At 42.8% G+C, this 21,489-nt stretch overlaps 1 protein-coding gene across 1 annotated transcript in view; it reads right to left on the reverse strand.

Moving 5' to 3' along the window:
* Window positions 1-21,489, reverse strand: part of LOC147638134 (endonuclease 2-like) — an 86,654-nt gene that overhangs the window by 23,208 nt on the left and 41,957 nt on the right. Inside the window, exons 6-7 of the mRNA XM_086798745.1 lie at window positions 10,474-10,557; window positions 10,300-10,395 (exon numbers count right to left, since the gene is read on the reverse strand). Of these exons, the coding sequence (XP_086654871.1) occupies window positions 10,300-10,395; window positions 10,474-10,557 (180 nt within the window). The remainder of the gene's footprint in view (window positions 1-10,299; window positions 10,396-10,473; window positions 10,558-21,489) is intronic.

Raw genomic sequence — 21,489 nt, forward strand, 5'->3', positions numbered from 1 at the left:
TCCATCCAACACAACAATGAAAGATATCTTTGACATTTTTATTAATAAACAGAATTTCGATGCTTTATATCCAAGATTAGATTGGTTCATGAATAGATGGAAAAGAAATGAGAATGAAGTTGACGATTTGAGATATGTCTTTAATAAGGATGAAATAGTAGAGAATTTATATAAGACAAATAAGTAAACAATTGAAATAATGGAGGAAGCGCAAACACATAGACCGGGTAAAGAAATAGAAATAGAGAAAGAAATTCCTATTGATATTGAAGGTGATGATAGTGACAATGAGAAGAACATCCACAAGCTAGAATATATTCCTTTATGCCAAAAAAGAAAAATTAGTATTATAATCACTTTAAAGATTAAAAAATGACATTTTAAATATGTTTCTACCAAATGTGAATCCAGATTTCATAGAAATTTTTGTCATGAAAAATTAAAAATATCTATGGTTTTCCTCTTTCTAAGAGGTGAGTGAATAATTTTTCCTAAAAAGTTGAGTGAATAGGTAGATGAGTGAATAATTTTTAATTTTATCTAATTTTTAATTTAGGTGAGTAAATAATTTTTAATTTTATCTAATTTTTTTATTTTGTCACTAACTATTAGGTGAGTGAATGATTTTTAATTTTGTCTAATTTTTAATTTAGGTGAGTGAATAATTTTTAATTTTGTCTAATTTTTAATTTTATCACTCAACTATTTAGAAAAAATTATTTACTCACCTTTTAGAAAGAGGACAACTATAATAAAACCATAGATATTTTTAATTTTTCATGACAAAAATTCCAACGGATTCACATTTGGTAGAAACATATTAAAAATGTCATTTTTTTATCTTTCAAGTGATTACAATACTTTTTTTTTTGGCATAAAGGAATATATTCTAGCTTGTGGATGTTCTCCTCATTGTCACTATCATTACCTTCAATATCAATAGAATTTTCTTTCTCTATTTCTATTTCTTTACCCGGTCTATGTGTTTGCTCTTCCTCCATTATTTCAATTGTTTGCTTATTTGTCTTATATAAATTCTCTACTATTTCATCCTCATTAAAGACATACCTTAAATCGTCAACTTTATTCTCATTTCTTTTTCATCTATTCATGAACCAATCTAATCTTGGATATAAAGCATCGAAATTCTGTTTATTAATAAAAATGTCAAAGATATCTTTCATTGTTGTGTTGGATGGATATACCATTGTCCTCCATAAAGCATCAACTTTTTGAAGCTCCATTCCTCTTCCTTGATATAGTGTTATCCAATTAGAAGATGGATAGTACTTTCCTGTCTTAATCATTTTATGAATGGTGGTGCATAAATTATTGCCTAAAGGATGCTTTAAATAGAACTTCCAAAACATCAATGCTCTATCAAAAATGTTTGTTGAAGTAAGAAAAACTTTGTTCTTTAAATCATCTGCACCATATTGCATGTAAATTTCTATTCCCATTGAAATATCTTCAGCACTAATATTATGTGACATTTTTATAATGAGGCTTATCAAAATCTTTCATACAATAGCCTATCATACCATGAAATGTGTGCATGTCCTTCTGTCTTGATGCTCTACACATTACAATGCCACCAATGGGATTATTCTTATCCCATCCAAGATACTTTTTGATGAGCTTATTAACCGCAATTATTGACTTTGCATGAATTCTAATGACCATTTGATAGTGTAAATGGAAAACTGTTCCGAGTAAGGGTTCCATCATGAAAATAGTGCTAGGAAGGCTAAATAGTTACATTCTCTCCCTCTTATATCACAGTTGTTCTCAGCTGCGGAGTACAAGTATACCAAGCATATCCATATGTTCCAAGTACTAGCCCCATCTGGTGAGCTTGTGCATCTGGTTATCCCCCATATGTGTGGTTTCATCTGCTCATCTACCAACGTCTCTATGCCTTATCTTTGACTAATGGCTTTGTTCTTGATGGTTCTTCTTTATTACCTGTCACATGTGTTAGATAAAAGAAATCCATACTTACCTTCTGTAAAAACTAGACACAATATAGTCAATAAACAGGTATGCATCATTCGCGTCTACTCAATATTTCAAGTACTGGCCAGGTAGTCTGAAGCCCGTAAAAACTAGACACAATATAGTCAATAAACAAGTATGCATCATTCACATCTACTCGATATTTCAAGTACTGGCCAGGTAGTCTAGAGCCCAGTGGACAATCACATGCCATAAATCCAAGTATTGTCCAAGCATAAAAAACAGCACACAAAGTCAAAGAAATTCAAACATACATCAGTATGCAATGCACATGTAAAGATCCTCTTGTTCATGGATTGTTGTGTCATGGTCGAGCATCTGGTCTCATCAGAAACTGCTCCTAAGTTGTTGGCTCCGCAAGGGAACTACTCAATCAATCATTACGGCCATCTGGTCACTATGACCGCCCGAGTGTTCATCATCAATAGTCATCTCGACCATTTGGTCACACTGACCGCCCGACTATGAAATCCAACATAGTAATCTGGGCCATCTAATCACTATGACCGCGCGACCGTGAAGTCCAAGGCATCTGGCCGTCCAATGGGTCATCTGGCATCACTGCCACCCAAATACAAATCTCGCTCCCTTGGGTCATCTGGTATGCAACCAACTCAAACTAGAGCATGTGCAAGTAACCATTACATGAGCAAAATAATTGTCAGTTACATTGTAGTATAAGGTGTTATGGACCTTTTCAGATTACAAAGAAGATCAACAATGTATGTTATCAGTTGGATCCTCCAGATCATTGGAGGATACATAATGCCTTCCATGTGAGTTTATTGAAACCATACACGGGACCACCCCCACAGGAGCCCGTATTGGAGGATCCACCAGAGGTGGAAAAGCAAGAAGAGATTTTGCAATGAGAATAGATTGTGTTTCATTCTTTGAGAAAAAGAGAAAAGACAGTGGTCAGAAAGTTCTCTTGAAATTCAAGAAATATTCGCCATTGGATGCAAAATGGATGCCAGAGGAGTACTTCAAGGACTATCCAGAGATACTTCGAGCTTATGAGAAAGCGATTGGCCCAGATGTATTTGAAGTACAGACATAGACGTCTTGCGAACAAGACAGATTCAAGAGGGAGGGATTGTATCTCTAGCGCTTACTGAATCTATCAATAATAGTCCATACACCATCATTCCCATTTCCTGACTTTGGTAATCTAAAGATAAAATCCATAGCAATACTATCCCATGGAACATTCGGAATTGGCATGGTTGGAATAATCCCGTAGCTCCACGTCTTTACGATGATCATGATGCTCTAGAGGTTCATGCTTATTTTATACTTGTGGAAGGGGTCCTGCTTTTGCCAAAAAAGCTATTCATGCTTTTGCTTTACTTTTTACTTTGCTTTTCTCTTTTTACTTTTTACAATAAAATACTTATTCAAATATGGCCAGCTTTTCCAAAGTTCTTTGTGCTTTGCTTTTCCGGCTTTAGGGCCTTGCTTTTTGGCCCTAGAGCTGCTTTGTGAAAAATCAACTTTCTACTTTTTGGTCCTGCTCAATCCCCTCTTGCCAGTGATGCTCCTGGCTTGCGATCAACTTAGTTTGACTTTTTGCTTTTCTTTGCTTTTTGACCAAAACTGGTGCTTTTCCACGAGCAAACCTTATGGTCCCTGTCCCCATGCCTTCTTCCACCTATCCAGTGTCCGGGCAAGGGTTCCATCATGAAAATAATGCTAGGAAGGCCAAATAGTTACACTATCACCATCTTTGTATACTGTGTATTCGCTTGCTTCTGTGTGTAACCCTAGCTCGCTTAGGCCAACAAGATCAAGTAAAACAACCGGTCCAAAGTAGAAGCAAGTCATACAGCAATAGTACATGGCCCATTAAGAATCCTACCGACGATACAGAGATGGCACTAAGGCCATGCATCAGAGCCATATGGAACTTTACAGACTGGTCGTTCAGCCTAAAAATAATGTGTATACTGCTCAAGAGCTGACGAGAGAGTGGCGATGAGGTAAAAATCTACCTTTTACAGCCTTAATACCCTCATTGTGCCATTTTATTAATCTTTCACTAATCTTCATTAGTATCTAGATTATGTCAAAACTATGTTGAGGTTAAACAACCATTGGGGAAAGAGAGAGGGGGAATGTGATCCTTTTGGGCTTTCTGTTTGAGAATTTTAAAGACTCTTTTATTGGGCTTGTTAGCTTCACCACACCATGAGTCTCTTAGTTGCACGCACTTTTAAAGGAAAACATTGGCTTCCAAAGTTCTGATATAGGATTTCAAACTATTGAGTTGTTGAGGGGATGAGAGGTCACCTTCACTAACAGTACTCCGTTTGTAGGTAGCCTCACGTCCACAAGCCTTAAGATCTTCGTTAGTGTAATGAATACAGACCAAAAGGCCTCAAGGGAGAAAAGAGAGAAATCAAGGAGGTTAGCCCAAATTTGAAGAATTCTCCTTCTAACCGATGAATACTTAAAAGGGAAGTATTGCATTCAAAATAAGAGATCTTAGGTTGTTCAATATCAGCCAGTGAGAAAGATGTCCACACTCATGTTAATCTTGTTCACATCACATTTAAAAATACAAAGCATCCTTCTTATAAGCTGTCCAACATTCATTGAAATGTGCGCTTTTGGTGACCTGTTTGGTCATAGAGTATCTCATGTTGGACAAGAAATCACCCAACCTAGGAGTGTTCCTATCCTTGTGGTCTCTCAAGGTCAGGTGCGTGCAGAAATTTAACATTTTTTTACACAATGCTTACCCCCTCTTGTATGTATGCATGCTTGGTCCTATGACTAATACAACTCATACATCATTTGAGGGTCACATAGCACTCCCTCTTGCTCCTCACATTTACCCAACATCACTTGCTCCTAAAATTTACGAACATCACTTGCTTTTTTCAACACTCCCCCTCAAGTGATGAACTACTATCACCATACATACACTGGATCTACACTCTTAGTCATGTGCTAAAGTGGTCTATCACACGCTTCATAGACTACAATGTTGGCTTAGGGCTTGAAGGTTTACACAAGGGTAGGTATATAATGAGTGGGTTTAAACACAAGGTGGGAACGGTACCCTCTTTCATCATTTAGAAGAAATGTTCCGATGATTGGCCTCTATCTTGGGAAGCCCCTTCATTCGGTTCTTCTTCGATCATTATGTTCTTTTTGTTCCAACAATCTTTCTCCATGTGGCTTACTTTTGCCACAAAGTTGCACTTTACTTTGGCTCTTGGTCCTTTGGTGAAGAATGCTTTCTCCTCATAATGTGATGAAGGTTCACATGCTTTGACTTTGAACCTTTTCTCTTCTCCTTCCAATCCGGGATACTTCTCTCTTCCACTCACAATCTTCATGATTACAAATTTAAGCTTTACTTGCCACGCATGGAAATCATTGTTGGAATGAAAGTTGCAACTAAGCACAGAAACCCACACACACACACACACACACAAAGATGCAATTGTGAGAGTACAAGGAGAGGCACAAACTGCAATGTATTGGATAAGTGCCAAAGTACAATATAAGTGAACCTTATAAGTAAAATAAAGGCAGGTGCACATGCATAAGAGCTCGGGGGAAAAAAACACTCTTATGGAGGGTAAAAAGTGTCCGACGGGTGGCTGGTCCTACTAGTGTTCACACATCACTACCCTGTATTTGGCAACAAATTCTCCATGGAGTGATGAAATGAACATGTACAAGGATGGCTTATCAATCCCCCCGAAAGGCAACAAATGTGTAGGCACATATAACAAGTTGATCTCTTCTGCAGAGAGCCTTTCCCTTACATAGTGATAATGCACCTCAATATGCCTAGTACGAGCATGAAACACGGGGTTTCTCACAACTACCAATGCGCTCTAACTCTCAGTAAAGATAACAGTGGAGGACTGCTATCGTATACCCAAATCAACCATAAGACGTCGGAGCCAAACACACTTGACTATCGGTGTAAAAGCTGCTCTATACTCAGCTTCACAACTGAAAATGGCCGTTGTTGGTTGCTTCATCCACCAAGACGAAAGCAAAAGCCACTAGTGAACACTCTAGTGTCATAACAACCAATCCAATGCAATCACAAAACGCATGTAGCTATGAATCACCCCCCCGGGATAGAATAAGCCAAGAGACTAAGTGCCCTCCTTGTAAGTAGCGGAAAACCTGCTTTAATAGCCTACCAATGCCTGGAGCCTGAGCTATGCATAAACCTACTCAAATGTGAGGCCCCAAACTGAATGTTTGGTCTCGTATTGCACAAATAAATCAAGCATCCAACAGCCATCTGATACAATGTGTCATCAAACAAATCTCCAGGTTCTTGAAGACGAAGCTTGGCACCTGTCTCAACTGGTGTAGCCACAGGCTTACATTCTTCAAGCTAAAACCTTCTTAGCAGATTTTGTATATACTTAGACTGCAATAAAACAATGCCATCATCACACTGGATAAATTGAATGCCCAAATAATAGTGCAACGGACCCAGATCTAACATCTCAAGTGTACCATGTAACTCAGTCTTAAAGGCTGAAATCCAATCCACATTAGGGCTTGTGAGCAACATGCCATCAACATACAAGACGATGATCAAAAATAAATCCTACCGTGCCTTGGGAGCATGCTTAAGGCCATACAAGGCTTTCTTAATCTTGCATACTTTGCTTTCCTGCCTCTTTAACCATGAGGATGAGATACATATACCTCCTCAAGAAAATCACCATGTAAAAAGGCAGTTTTGATGTCCACCTGACGTACAATCCATCCTTCTTGCCATATGGCAAATCTGTCAAATCCCAAGTGTCATTCTTGAGTATGGAATCATACTCATCTTGCATGGCCACTGGGTCACTTGGCATCTCTCAAAGTTGCCATTCAGTGGACATTGGGCATCTGCAGTGCATTGTGTGGTGGCATTTGTTTGGCTCAGATAGTGCATATGTTTTGAGTAATGGCTGGCAGTGATATATTCAATTGGTTGGGAGCAAAGGACAAGTTTGATGGTTCCAACTACCCTCTTTGGTCATACATGATGCGTCATGGTTTTGGTTGCCAAAGGCTTATGGGATGTAGTTAGTGGCTGTGAAGCTCTACCAGGGGAACAACCAGCTCGTAGTGGCGATCAAGCAACTGACCCAGATGAGATTACAAGTGATGAAAACCAAGGGTCCAGGTGGAACCACTAGTTCTACTTATTCGCTCTTGTGACACTGCCAAGCAAGCATGGGATGCACTCGCATCTTTGTACCTGTACACAATGAGGCTAAGGTAGCCTATTTGAGGCAGCTAGAGTCACAGCATATGAATGGAGGAGATTCAATAGATGCCTACTTGACAAAGATCAAGGTTTTAAGAGAGCAATTAGCAAGTCTTGATGAGGCTTATCCAGACAGTTCACTTGTGCCCACGGCCTTGAATGCATTGCTTGATTTCTATCATAGATGTGCCTCAACCATAAGGCTCTTGATGAAGGGTAATCAAAATGCAATTACTTTTGATGAGTTGGTCTTTGTGCTCTTGCAAGAAGAGTTATCAAGGCAGAATAGGAATGTCATGCGCATTGGGGATCAAGCTCATATCACGAATCAATGAGGCAAGGGTAAGGCCTCCTCAGAGGGGGGTTCTAAGCCCAAGGTTGATTCTTCCGAATCCTTTGTGGTATGCCCGAGAAGGGGGGCAAAAAAGAAGAAGGGTAAGTGCAACTACTGCAGGAAGCCTGGGCACTACATCAATGAGTGTCGAAAGAGGCTGGAAAAGAAAAAGAAGAAGGATGTCAGAATGTCAATGGCTGATGCTTCAGCACCAAGTGCTGAGAAGAAAGATGTTGCAAATTATGCACATGACAAGTGATCTTTTGTGGTGCAGTGCAGCTATGATCCATCAGTTTATGTCTGCATGTCAGTATCTAACTCTGATGTTTGGTTCTTCGACAATGGTGCTAGCAAGTACATCACGTCATAGCATAAGTTGTTCACTACACTTGGGACTGCTCCCCAAGGTGGTAGTGTGACATGTGTTGAAAAAAGCAACTGATGTCCGGTGAATGTTAGGAGCAAGAGGGAGTGCTAGTCATATCTAGTAAAAGGAGTTGGCCAGGTTATACTTACCGCTGCCAATGACGGTGACTGACAGATATATGCTGAAATCTGCTGCCGCAACAAGATGCTAACTTGATGATGATGCATGTATCACCTAATACTGTTGCCTAATGAGGGATATGATCAGGGATTAGACATGGCACTGCCTTATGACCGTGACGCCAGCGAAGTCCATCCAGAGCATATGGCTCGATATCATTCACGCCCTTCATGGACGCTTCAAGGTGGCTCTGATTGCATGCTCAAGCGCCGCAAGGCCCTCCTGCAGACTTGGAATCATGGCCCTTTTCTCACTAACAACGGTGGTGAGCTCACCTAGCATTATAGACCACAGGTATGGTTGTCCTCCCCGCCCCCCCCCCCCTTTTTTTCTCGTCACTTTGATTATCGCTCCCTCGACGGAGCTGATTTTGTACTTAGCCTGCATGGCTGTTTTCTTGGTAACTAATAGAAGGATCTCTTTTCCGGAAAAAGAAGAAGAATAAAAAGACCCAATGGATCTCTGAGACAAAAAAATGTTATGGAAGTTCCATGTGTAAACTAAAGATCATAAACATGGAAACAAGAAGTGTCAAAAGACAAAAGGCCTGCATACTATGCAGGCCCTACATGTATACTGAATAATGAGGCTAATGGAACCATAGCTCATCAACTGTCATCCTCCTCTACTGCATTGTATTGAATCCAAAGACGGCACTTCAGAAGAGTCTGTGGACAAAGAACCCCAAAAACTTAACCGTTTGCCTCCTCTCTCTCCCCTATCTGGAAGCCCTCTTCATGAAGTCCTGATGATACAGTGTGACAGCTTTCATGGCAGAACATAATGGTGAACTTAGTGGTTGAATCTACTCGCTTGTTGGGAGAGTTACCAGGTAAAAAGCTCAATGGACCCACACTGGTTATATTTCTGATGTAAGTCAGCGGTAATCCAGCTGGAATGTGCCAAATGAAAATCAGCAGCTGATCGTGTCCATTGGTGGGCCTTCTGCACAGATGTCCACGGATGGTGTGAAGCAGCTTGTGAGCAGCCCAGATTGTTTCTCCAATGGCAGCCTGCCATGTCAGCTTTAGACATCATCCGCCGGAAGCACCCTTAATCTGGAAGAAACCTCTCACTAGTGAGATGCACATACTTGGAAGATAGAAATTTCCTGGAAGATAAAGAACAAAAGCCACTCCCTCGGGTGGTTGGAAGAGAAATATGGACCAAATATCCTATCAATCTCTCAAAGATAATTCCCATGTTTGAATATACTCTCAACAAATTGGGTGTACTCTGGATGCATGCCGAACAAAACTGGGCATTACTCCTAAAGCAACCACTTGGCTCTGAGTCCAAATGCATTGAAATCTAGAAGAGAACCCATTAGCAAGTGTTCTCCTATGGACTATAGTACCTTACCCTTGCAAAGGTGGCATGGCATGGACTTGATCCCCACCACCCTTCTGACTCTAGCTTTAAGCTAGCTTATGTCCACCAAAGAGCATGATATTTTATGTTTGATGCCTAGTGGAACCATACCATAAGTACAGAACATCTATGGTACAGGTATGGAAGAATGGATGAGCAAATATAATACACAGTACGCTGCCTTTTTATATACGAACATGCAGACATGCATACATACATATATCATAAATACGTATGCTAGAGTAAGACAGTTTGCAATTCTTAGCATCCTATTTTGAAGACTCAAAGAGTAAATAGCGATGGCAGCATGAGATGTCACTTCTTGTAAACGAAAAGAGGTGGGGAGAAAACAACAAAAAAGATCTGATGTATTTATCTCTACATAGCCACTAGTAACTACTTTGCATTCATGTAGCCAAATTTTTGCTACATGAATGCAAACTCACTCCTGATGTATTTATCTCTACATAGCCACTAATATACATGCATGTACTTGTTGAAATCCGGGCATGCATGTTTTGTTCATACTTAATATAAGTCTCTTTTATTGCAAAAAAAAACCCTAGACATGCATGTACAATCCAAAGAGCACAAATTCATATGTGCTTCTCCCGGTCAATAATGTTTTGTGTGTTGAAATCAAATGTGAATTGGCACACACACACAGTACAGATACAGGCATTTCACTATCCAAAGGACGCACAGCCAGTGCAGCATGTGCATGCATACTACCACATGTATGTATTAAGGAAGACAGAACTACAGAACAAGCACATGTACTATTCTTACAGTGATGTTCTCTTTTATGTCCTTGATAAGCTCGAGAATATTGGAACGTGAGTAGTGTTGAGCTTTCAAACCATGAATGATACCATCATCCCATACCTACATAACAAATTTCAAATAAATTCACAAAAACAGGCATGGATATATTTGTAGAATAGGCATGAAAGCCTTGCTTACATGATGTAGTGTCTTCTCTTGGTCGTACCATTGTAATTTGATCGAGTTTGCTCTTGAATCTCTAGAAAAACCTACATGCAATGGCTGCTAGGAAAAAAAAAACACAAGTTATCAACTTCAATCATTGAAAATGTGTTTTCCTTTTATACTCTACGTCAGACGAAAAACAATGATGAATATGCAAACATATGATGACATGATGGAAAGTTAGTATCTATTAGACTTGACTCTTCCGAGATGGGTTTGGACCCCTCTCATGGGTGATGAGGTGTGTTGTACTTGATGGAGCTTGGCTGTCATCAGGACACTCTGGTGAGGCAGCACTTGGAGAGATACAATCAGCTGAACACCTCTCAAACCTTCATCACGTACTTTTTTGGTTCTCATCAGGTAATCATGATGCCCCCCACCCAAACTTGTCCAAAGGAGGGAGCACAGACACTGCAACCGAGCCCGCAACCCTTTGGCACCACATGGCACACACTCAAGGAGTCACCAGAGAGAGCACGGTCTCTCCGAAGAGACCAACGTCCCCGTCCCCAAAGATCTAGACCCTCACCCTGCTGGTTGCAGATATAGGATATCCTTAGACACCATAGAGATGTACCACCACAGGAGGTGGACATTATTGCACTGCACTCCATTCAAGAGGAGGATGAGCTTGGACTATCTTTTTGGTATACACGGGCTCACGTTGTACATAGCCCATTTTCTTTGGCAAATGTTTATTTTTGTCGTGTTTTCCAACATCCAGTTATTTATGGATCATATGTACTCATTTTCACTCTCATAGACCCTAAGGGTCTCTCTCTCTCTCTCTCTCATGGCGTGAGCACAATCTCATATCGAATAAGAGGGACCCGATGAGGTTTCACTTGGGGAGCAGTGACTTCAAGCGTTGCTCAAATTGCGGATGCGGTACACGCCCGCCGCCCGAGAGAGATCCGTCCCCCACCCCACCCCACCCCACCCCCACGGGTTCACACTGCTGATGGCCGCCCTGCTGCATACACTGCTCGCACCCCTCTGCCTTGTTTGCGCTGCGCTGCCTGCTGTGCTGTGCTGTGTCTGTTTGCTGTGCGCTCCCACTCCGCCTCTATTATCCCACCAACCCTCAAGGCAGAAACTAGGAGGAAATAGCCAGAATGAAACAAACTTTAGGACGCAACGGAATAACCTTAAACAACACCAAAGAGAACACAACACTGAGCTGGAACGGCAGGCCCCCGTAGGAACTGTTTTATTCCAATGAATAAACTGATTCAGACAAACCAAGGTGCGGGTGCAGTCTTGCACCGGATTTTCCACAGCTTAGCAAACACCTGCTTAAGGATCAAGGTACAAACAGCACCAAGAACCAATACGAATCAACCTCGAAACAACAGCCCAGTACGGTGTCAAATCCAACGCCAAACTCCATGCCAAAAAACCACGAAAAAGCTCTCAAAACAGTACCAGTTTTCTCCAAAACAACCCCTGAACTGATGGCCAGGAGGGAGTGGTGAAGAGAGACAAGAACCTGCCGTTGTACAGCTCGAACAAGAGAGAAAAGAGGAGCTTGCTGTACCACTGTACGGCCAGCGCGAGGGAGAGAAAAGGAGCTGCCCGGCCTGCTGTACCACTGTACGGCCAGCGCAAGGGGGAGAAGAGGATCCGCCCAGCTGCTATATGGCCTACGCCAGAGAGAGGAGGTGGCTGCCCGCCTACTGTACGGCCTTCTGCAGGTCGGCCAGTAGAAAGAGGAAAACCGGCTGCTGTTGAGGGACTGTACGGCCAGCGAACAGAGAAGAGAGAGAATCAAACTATTGTCTGCCTGCGCTTAGGAGAGAGAAGGATATCTGCTGCAGTCCACCATGTACCCTCAAGCGCATGCCCTCAAATCTGCTCTTGTTCCTTATTTATGGAGTCGACAAGCCAAAAATAGCCTCCATGCTTTTCTCTTTTTGGCCAAAAGTGACTATGCTTTTCCCTTTGTGCCAAAAGTGGCTTGGCTGCCAAAAATATCAATTTTTATGCTTTTTCCCAAGCTTGATGGCCAAGTTTGCTTTAGGCACATCCTTCTGTCCACATATACATGCCCACTAATAATAAATCTAGCCCGTCTTTAATGATGTGTGAACACACCAACTTGTTACGTCATAAATCACTTTATATGCTAAAAATCCCATGCTGCTTTTGCTCAGAAGCCATCTTTCAAGCCAAACTTTGCCAATAAGTTTCTGTGGAAAATCCCCGTTCGCACCTTGGTTCCAGACACAGTGTGAAACACTACTGTTCAAGACTGGTGAGGGGACCAAATTGGTGACAGAGACAGAGAAGCATAACATATGTCGTTGCCCAGTATACTATGACATCTTGAGGGGGGCTTCACTGTCTGTTTTGTGAGGGCTTTGGTCCACTCTCCAGGATCATTGACTTCCTGGACCACCATTCCTAGGGCACTTCCTGCTTGGGCTTCACAGACACAGGGACACTTCTTTGATAGAGCTTCGCCCCCAGCCACCTCGACCCCTTCCTCACCAACCAACCATCACCAGCTCCAGGACATGGAGGACACCCATACACTGGATCCTGTGGACCCATCTCGGGCTATTCTGGACCCACCTCACTCGAGAGGAGTTACCTCGGACCAGCATCCTGGACGTCGGCCACCACGATCCCCTCATCAACTCCAAATCCAGGACATGTTCCACCGCCATCGAGCTACCTTTCCATGTGACATAGCTGAGGGAGACCTCTCGGCCATACTCATTAGCCCCATGCTTGATATTTTGGAGAGTGGTATACCATCTATTGGGGGCTGATGCTCCTTGCATGTTCCATGTTCCTGATATTCCATGATGAGATTCTATGGACAGTTTTGTATCACCCTAGTGAGAGAGCTTTGTTTTGTTTCTATTTTATTTTCCATTCCATCATGAGATATGCCATGGACATAATTGTATTACTTTGGTCTCATAGGTCCATTGGGTCTTTAGTAGACGCTTAATATAGCTTTCTTCCTTTCTTTTCTCTCACCGATGCTAGACATCCTTTATGGACCCCTACTGCACATCAATGGATAGCTCCCTCTCCACACACACCCCCGTATCCTCTACACCCACTTTGTATCCACGATTATGAGGATGGTGCTTCTCCATGATGAGGATGACGATGATGATCCGTACATACCTACATTTACCTAGGGATTAGTGTTAATTCTTTTGTTATGTTGTCTTTTTTCCCATGATGAGATTCCATGGACACATTGTACACCTTTTGTCTCATAGTAGACCCGGTGGTTCTTTTGCAAGACATTAATATATCTTTTTCTTCTGCTTCTTCACTCTCTCTCCCCTCCTCGGCCCTGTAGATTTAGAGGCCCTCCTCACCCCCTCACCCATGCTGGACATCCTTTATGGACCCCTACCACACATTGAGGATAGCTCCCTCTCCACACTCACACCCCCGTATCCTCTACATCCACTTTGTATCCACGATGATGGATCTTCCATGATGAGGATGATGATGATGATCCATACATATCTACATTTACCTAGGGACTAGTGTTAGTTTTTTTTGTTATGTTGTCTTTTTTTTCCATGATGAGATTCCACACATTGTACACCTTTTGTCTCATAGACCCATTGGGTCTTTTGCAAGACATTAATATATATCTTCTTCTTCTTCTCTCTCTCTCTCTCTCTCTGTCTCTCTCTCTCTCTCTCTCTCTCTCCATGATGAGATTCCATGGACACATACACCTTTTGTCTCATAGACTCATTGGGTCTTTTGCAAGACGTTAATATAGATCTTCTTCGTCTTCTCCTTTTTCTGAGTATGATCCAGATTCCCCATACATTAGGCTTGCACATGAGGACAGGAACCGGGTGATCCGATACGATCTACAGAGGCTATACATACATAACACATGGATTATGGCTTTAGGCCTTTTCTCTTATAAAATTTTTGACATGTATAATGTCCGAAATCTCTTTAAAATTCTTTATATATATACCTAGATGAATCCAGGAACATGCCCAAATTCACCTTTTAGAAACGTGCATGTTATATACTCATGGTAGTCAACCCACAAGACTATATAACTCTCAACTCCATTATGCATAGTATGGACTAGATACTACAACATCCCCACTAACGTCATCAGTGCCCAATAGTGGGTGTAGAACACTGTATCAAGATATCCTCACACACACACACTCCACACACACACACACACACACACATAAGAGCATATATTCACACAAAGCCCTTTGTACTGAGTTTCTGTCAAACCTCCGGAGATGCAAGGCAGACTCAGCCATAATGAAGCCTAGCACTAAGGGAAGTAGCAAATAGAAAGAATTAGTACAGCAAAATGATAGGGCAAATGCACCGCTAAAGATAGAAAGAATTAGCACAATATCAACTGGCCGCAACTCGGACGAAAACTTCACAATGTGAAATCTACATGTCCGCTAATACGGTTGAATTATATACCTAGATGAATCCAAGAACATGCCCAAATTCACCTTTTAGGAACGTGCATGTTATATACTCATGGTAGTCAACCCACAAGAGTACATAACTCTCAACTCCATTATGCATAGTATGGACTAGATACTAAATTCTTTTTACTTTAGAAAACTTTTCTTTTGAAGATCTGGGAATTAGTAGATCTCATAGCGCATTCAATTAAAGCTTTTGTTAGGTAAGTATCTTAAGTCCAAATTCTCTGCCCCGTGTTCTTTTCCTGTGAAAAAGGATTTGCTGATTACTGTGTTCACTTCTCCCGATCTAGATAAGATAGGTTTGAGCTCCATTTTGCGTTTACCTGAAGTTATGAACTCTCTTCCTCCTTGTGTCAAGAAGGTGTGGATTCATCCTGTAGTGGCCTTCAAGAACATAAAAACCTTAGGACAGAAAGCCTTTAATTATTCAGATATTGGCAGAAACTTAAAGGAGCCTACTAAATCAATCATTCTTAATGGTCAATGTTATTGTAACAAGGCCGCTTTCTCGTCTTTTGTGGATGAGTCTTTAGGGCATATAGTTACAGCTAATTGTTCTATTCTTCCTTCTATGTCGCTTAAAGAGCTCATCCATCAGTGAATAGTTCTTTAAACTTCACAAGATAGCGACGGGAAACTTTACCTTGTACCTTTCCTTCCTGGTGTGCCAGTATCTGCTCGGGAATAAGAACCTCATCAAGTTCCTCCACTTCCGTCTAAGCCTCATCTGATACATCCACAGGCACCCAAAACTTGCTTGTACTCCATCCAAGTGGTAAGCACAAGTCCCAATGAAGCATAGTAGATCACCACTGCTAAACATAGAAAGAAGATGCCTTCCGAACCCATGAAGCCTCCGTGAAGATACCACTGGTGACAAAATGTCGAAAGTCATAACTTTTAACCCATCTTTTCAACCATCACACTTAAACTGCTTCTTGTTCCTGGCCAACTACTTCCTGTCCTTGGTGTCTTTTCTCCTGAGCTTCATCTTTAGCTTTTGCCCTTCACCTCATATAGGCAAAGACTCATAATCCTGACTGTCTCCTGTACTTCCTTTTCACTTTCCTCGTGTAGAAGCTTTTGATGTGACAACCACGGGCTCGCCTCCTTGAGAAAGTCGACGATATCCCGGCAATGGAACCATGTAACCGGCCTTCAAAAAAATCTGACGGGCGGTGAAACAAACACTCACACACAAAACACTTCATCACCCATGACAACCTGGAAAAGGAAAACAAACAGGGGAGCTAGAATGCTCCTGCAAATAGTACAAGGACACCGATTGCCCCCAAAACGCAGTGGCGCCCCTTGCGGTATTTCTTTATTTGAACAAATATGAGTGTACATAGTACAACTTGTCGAATCCTTTACCAATAGGATCCCTTTTAGCTTTTCACCCAGGACTTTTCCCAATAAGAACTCTCGCTTAGTATAGCAAAGCATTCTATAGAGAAGGCCCACCTGTACGACACCTCCCTGCTTGTTGAAAAGGTATTCTCCATCTCAACCATGGATCCGACAACCGTTTCCCAAACAGCAGTAAGGGCTGTACCAAACCATATGTCCTTCCTATAGTCACAGCTTGCATGTAACCTCGAGAAAACTCTAACCTATTCATATGAATCCAGAGACATGCTTTCCACACGAAACCAAAGACCTGTATCTGATAAACCAAAGACCTGTATCCCATAACCATAGGCCTGTTTCCTCGATACAAAGTCCTGTTTCTTCTCGATAGACCAATGTCCTGTTTCCATGACAGATAAATCCACATATGCACCATCCAATCACGGTGCCAAAAACCTAGAGAGAGAAAGATAGAGGACGTGTCAAGTAATCCTTGAATACACATAAGTCCAAGATGAAGAGCAACACACATCTCTTCCAAGAACATCATCCTGTGCATCTTAACTTGATCCTCGTCATCCCAATCTCGTAAACAAAGCCTGCTTGCGAAGAGAGAGAGAGAGAGATCCCTTGGCTGTTAGCCCCTCGGTGCCTCCTTCAGCTCGCCTTCTTCCCAGAGAGAGATAGAGTCATGTTGTCCAACCCAACAGTCGCCTTGAGATGTCTCTGCTGGCTACTTCCACACATGCAACCTGCCTGCATCCGCCTCGCTCCTGTTGCTAACTGCAGCCCATATGCACAGCCACTTGGTCTTCCACACGTGCAGCCTCTACCTGAAACCTGCCTGGTTGCCCGACTGGCAATAGCCCGTCGCCTGATCGCTTTTTACTTGGTAGTAGCCCATGCTCAACCACCTAATCACCTGCCTGGCTGCCCATGTGCAGCAGCACCCTGTTGTAGGCCATGCACATCAGCAAAGAAACGCATGCTTTTCCAAATAAAAATAATAATAATATTTTTAAGCATCAAAGGTTTAAAAACCTTATAACCTTTAAAGTTCCTTTTTGTCCCCTTTCACACTTAGGTTGGCCACCAACATGGGTTTCCTTTTCACATTCAACTGATGCCTGTCCACATTGTCCATCCCGTGCCTGTGCCTGTGCCCACCTGCTTGTTGTCCAGTGGGAAAAACAAAGAGTCGTAACAGCAACCTGGATCTTCCTTTGGTATATCCCAGGGGAGGCAGCTTCTTGGAGTTCCATGCTTACAATGATTTAGATTGGGCTAGTGACTATGACACATGGCAATCCACCAGTGGGAATTGTGTCTTTTTGGGAAATTCATGCATATCATGGTTGAGCAAAAAGCAACCCACTGTTGCCACATCGTGAGGCTAAGTACAAGGCAGCCTTTATAGCCACAGTAGATTGTGTATGGTTGAGGAGATTAATGGTTGATCTTCGTGAATGTCAACAAACACCCACTAACATACTCATTGACAATCAGAGTGCTATAGCCGTGGCACGAAACCCTGTGTTTCATGCACGGACTAAGCACATCAAGATTCATTATCATTATGTCAGGGAGAGGATACATACAGGGGAGATCACAAAGGATAGTGTTGCAAACATGTTCACAAAGGCATTGCCTTGAGAGAAGCTTGAAGCTTTCCCCAAAGCTTTGGGCTTACTCTAATCTGCTACCAACCTTGTACAAGTTCATATTGCCACTACAGGGAGGATTTATTGGCATATATTACATGGTTGCAGTGCCACATGTGAACAGGACATATCTAGGGCCGCTTTTTTCCTTTGGGCTTTTCCCCCTAGCACACATGGTGTCAAAGGACACCCACCTTTTCATTATTGTTGTACTTTGATATTATATGTGGGTTGACTTCTCAACCCCACACATTCCAATGCATCCACAGCTTTGCATCTCTATCCATCACCATCTCTATGTATTGTGTAGGTGCTTGCTTCTGTGTGTAACCCTAGCTCCCCTGGGCCAATAGTTTCGTTGACAAAAACGTGTTTCGGTCCCTTTCCTACCCTGAAACACATTTCGGTCCACTTTAGTGACGTTCCTGCCCGTTTCCCGTAACTATGGTTTGCATGCAGTGAGATAGAAAGTGAGGAGTCCCCATATGCACCTCTATCTATGACATCGCAAAGTTCTCCCAGTAGGGGACATACTCTTACTAGGGGATTCTAATGCTCAGACAGCACACACGCAGGCAAGTGCAAATGTATAATTTCCATGATGATGCCATCAGATTGCCGGAGATTGATTTGGCTGAAATAGGATAGCCCTCGCATGGGATGTGTACTCAATCCTCTGCCCCCCCTGGCTCTCTAAAGGGGTGCGAGCAACTTCTAGCTAGCCACTAACTTGGAATCTGCTGCCTCTGCAGGCAGAGGCTCACGTAAGGCCCTAAGTCTCTCCAGAGCAGCCGCTTGAAGAAAAGAGTTGATCTCTAATAATGCGGCATCAAGCTCAATCGCTGCACTCCTTGGGGGGAAACTGTGAGAGGCCCAGATCTCCTCGATACAGACATAAAACAACTGGATGCTAAAGGAGGCGATCTGGAATCCGTGCAAACTGCTGGCTAGCGACTAGGCCAGGCCCTAAGGTGAGAAGCACAGGGGCATGAACTGAGAAGATCATGCCAGCTAAGATGCCTACCATGCCTCTGTCGTCGTAGCCCCACTCATCCATGTAGAAGCGGCCCAAGCGCGAGAGGGTGGGCCTCTTGGCGCATCAATCTGAAGGGAGAAGGCAAGGCTTCCCTGCATGCAGCAGGTGCCAAGTGTCCTACCCCCGGATATGGAAAAGAAGCTCCTCCCAAGTGGAGCACTTAGGTCCATAAACAGTAGGCTCGGTGCTCCCTCTCCTCCAGCCTTAGGGTCCTCAAGCATGTTGAAGTCTCCTCCCATACACCAAGTGTCAGCCACGGGGACAAGAGATGAGGTTTATATCCCTAGATCAGAAAATGTGACTGACAAATTGGATGGGAATAGTATTCACTTTTCCCAAACCGAACTTGTGCACTCTTGGAATCTAAGTGCTCTACCCTATCCAACCAATCAACGCACAAGGGTGCCAGAAAAGAAAAAAGAATTTCATGTTCCCTAGGCTCTGATACCAACTGTAGAACACTTGTGACTATGTGCTAGGGTTTTCCAGAGATAGAAAGGAGAGTGCGGTGGAATCAAACATACAACACACACTCCTAAACTATTGTTCTGTATTATGTACAAGAAAGAAGTAGTTCAACTCAAATTCAAGTACAAGATATGGCTAATAATGATAACATGAAATCATAGCCCTGTGACCTATTGTACACTCATGGCTAGCACTTCGCCTACAAAGAAACGCTCAACGAAGTCCAACCCTACGGAATGCAAATGAATATGACAATTTGGCTGCCCACGTTTATAATGCTCCTAGTAAGCCAATAGTACTACTGTCGGCCACCTGTACCTGACTGCCATGTCATCAATGCCACATCATCGCCGCCATGTGGCAATGCCGTCTGTTACCTGTGTTGTCCGACTTTGCCTATCGATTACTATTTGATGTCCGGATGTGCCTTGCATACTCGTAGGTGTGTCACAATTTCATTTTCAGCTTTGTACCTTGTCTTGTGTTGTTCCATTTAAATTAAAAGTTTAAGTGTTAACTATTTACGAGACGTGCCCAAGAACACCCGTCCGGGTGAATTACATATCCCTCTTTCTTTGGATGGTTGCCTACAAGAGCTTTAAAACACACAATAGCCATCCCATGACTTGTTGCATATACGCTACCATCGAGGAGTCCCACCGACACTCCCTTTGAAATTGCCGAAAGGCACAACAAGTTTGGTAGGGTTTGTTTTGTTACCCAAGGCACCATAGCCTAGGTGTAACATGGGTCTTGCAAAAGCATGTTTCTGATTGATTGATTGCGATTAGCACCTAACCAAAGACTTAAGCCCATGCACAACAAACTTCTTCTTCTTCATGTTCAATACACAATAGAAAGAAATAACCTAATCTACCATGTATTACTCATGAAGAATATACAATGCTAAATAGAGATACCCAATGGAAGCATTGCTACTGAGTTCTTCAATGACTCAATGATGACTAACTAATCAATGAACGAATATGGCTAAGGCCCAGACTCCTATTTATAGTGTCTATTGTTGGTGAAATGTGTGCATTGGAACTAGCCCCTTTGCCTAGCAAATTCCCAAAGTTGTGCTTCCTTACGTCGCCGACGATCCTCGTCCTTGGTTTCTCGTATTTGTTTGATCGAGGCTATATTCTCCTCCAATTGACAGATTTCCTCTCGGAATTGTTCGATCTCTTCTTGCCTTCCCTAAGGCCCCTCCTTGTAGATCTCCTCCTCTCACCAATGTCTTTCCTTGTCTTCAAAGCTCTCCATCGGTGTTTAACATCGGCCGGAACTCCATGTTCTACACACTTGTACCTGCCACGGATATACGTGAAGAAAAACATATACACCTTTGTGGTCAAGGACTCGGCAAAGGGTTTCATCCTTGCGCCATCCTTGCGCAATGAAGGAAGGTTGGGTGTAGCCAATTGGCTCGGACAGAGAAGCCACGTATACCCAAATATGTAGACCCTATCTTGTCTACCCCCTCCGTCCACAAACTTTTTTTTTTCCGAGAAAAGATCCTTTCATTAGTTATATAAAAACGCCCGAAGGGCTACAAAAGATCTCTCCTGCTCCTAAGAGAGAGAAGAGCAGAGAATACATCATGGCAGCCCGGGAGACTCTCCCTAGGTGCTGCAAAATACAAGCATCAGTATAAAAAACTGAGCGGCTAGATCATACAATAGGGGGGGGGGAAGAGCCAAACAGGTGGCCTGTAGTGCCAACGGGGGCATCCCGTGTGTAAGGTGTAGAACGAGCCACAGCGCCAAGTGGTGTGAAAGGCCTGGCGCCGTAAGATCGCCTCATCCGAGTCTCCCCGGATGCGGTCGTACTGTCCTCGCAGGGTGTGGATCAACTCCTGCCAAATCCCCCGAACAGTCTCTGCTGGTGGCTCTAATCTCCCCTCAAAGGCCGTAAAGCACCGGGCCCTCCAGGTGAACCAGATGGTGAGGCTGCTGAGGAGCTCCCATCGTAAATCCCTCTCCTGTGTCCAGCTGGCGGACGAGAAATC

Source organism: Cibotium barometz, chromosome 5 (genome assembly GCF_041138505.1).
Source record: "Cibotium barometz isolate CiBa-2024 chromosome 5, ASM4113850v1, whole genome shotgun sequence".
Taxonomy (NCBI): Eukaryota; Viridiplantae; Streptophyta; class Polypodiopsida; order Cyatheales; family Cibotiaceae; genus Cibotium; species Cibotium barometz.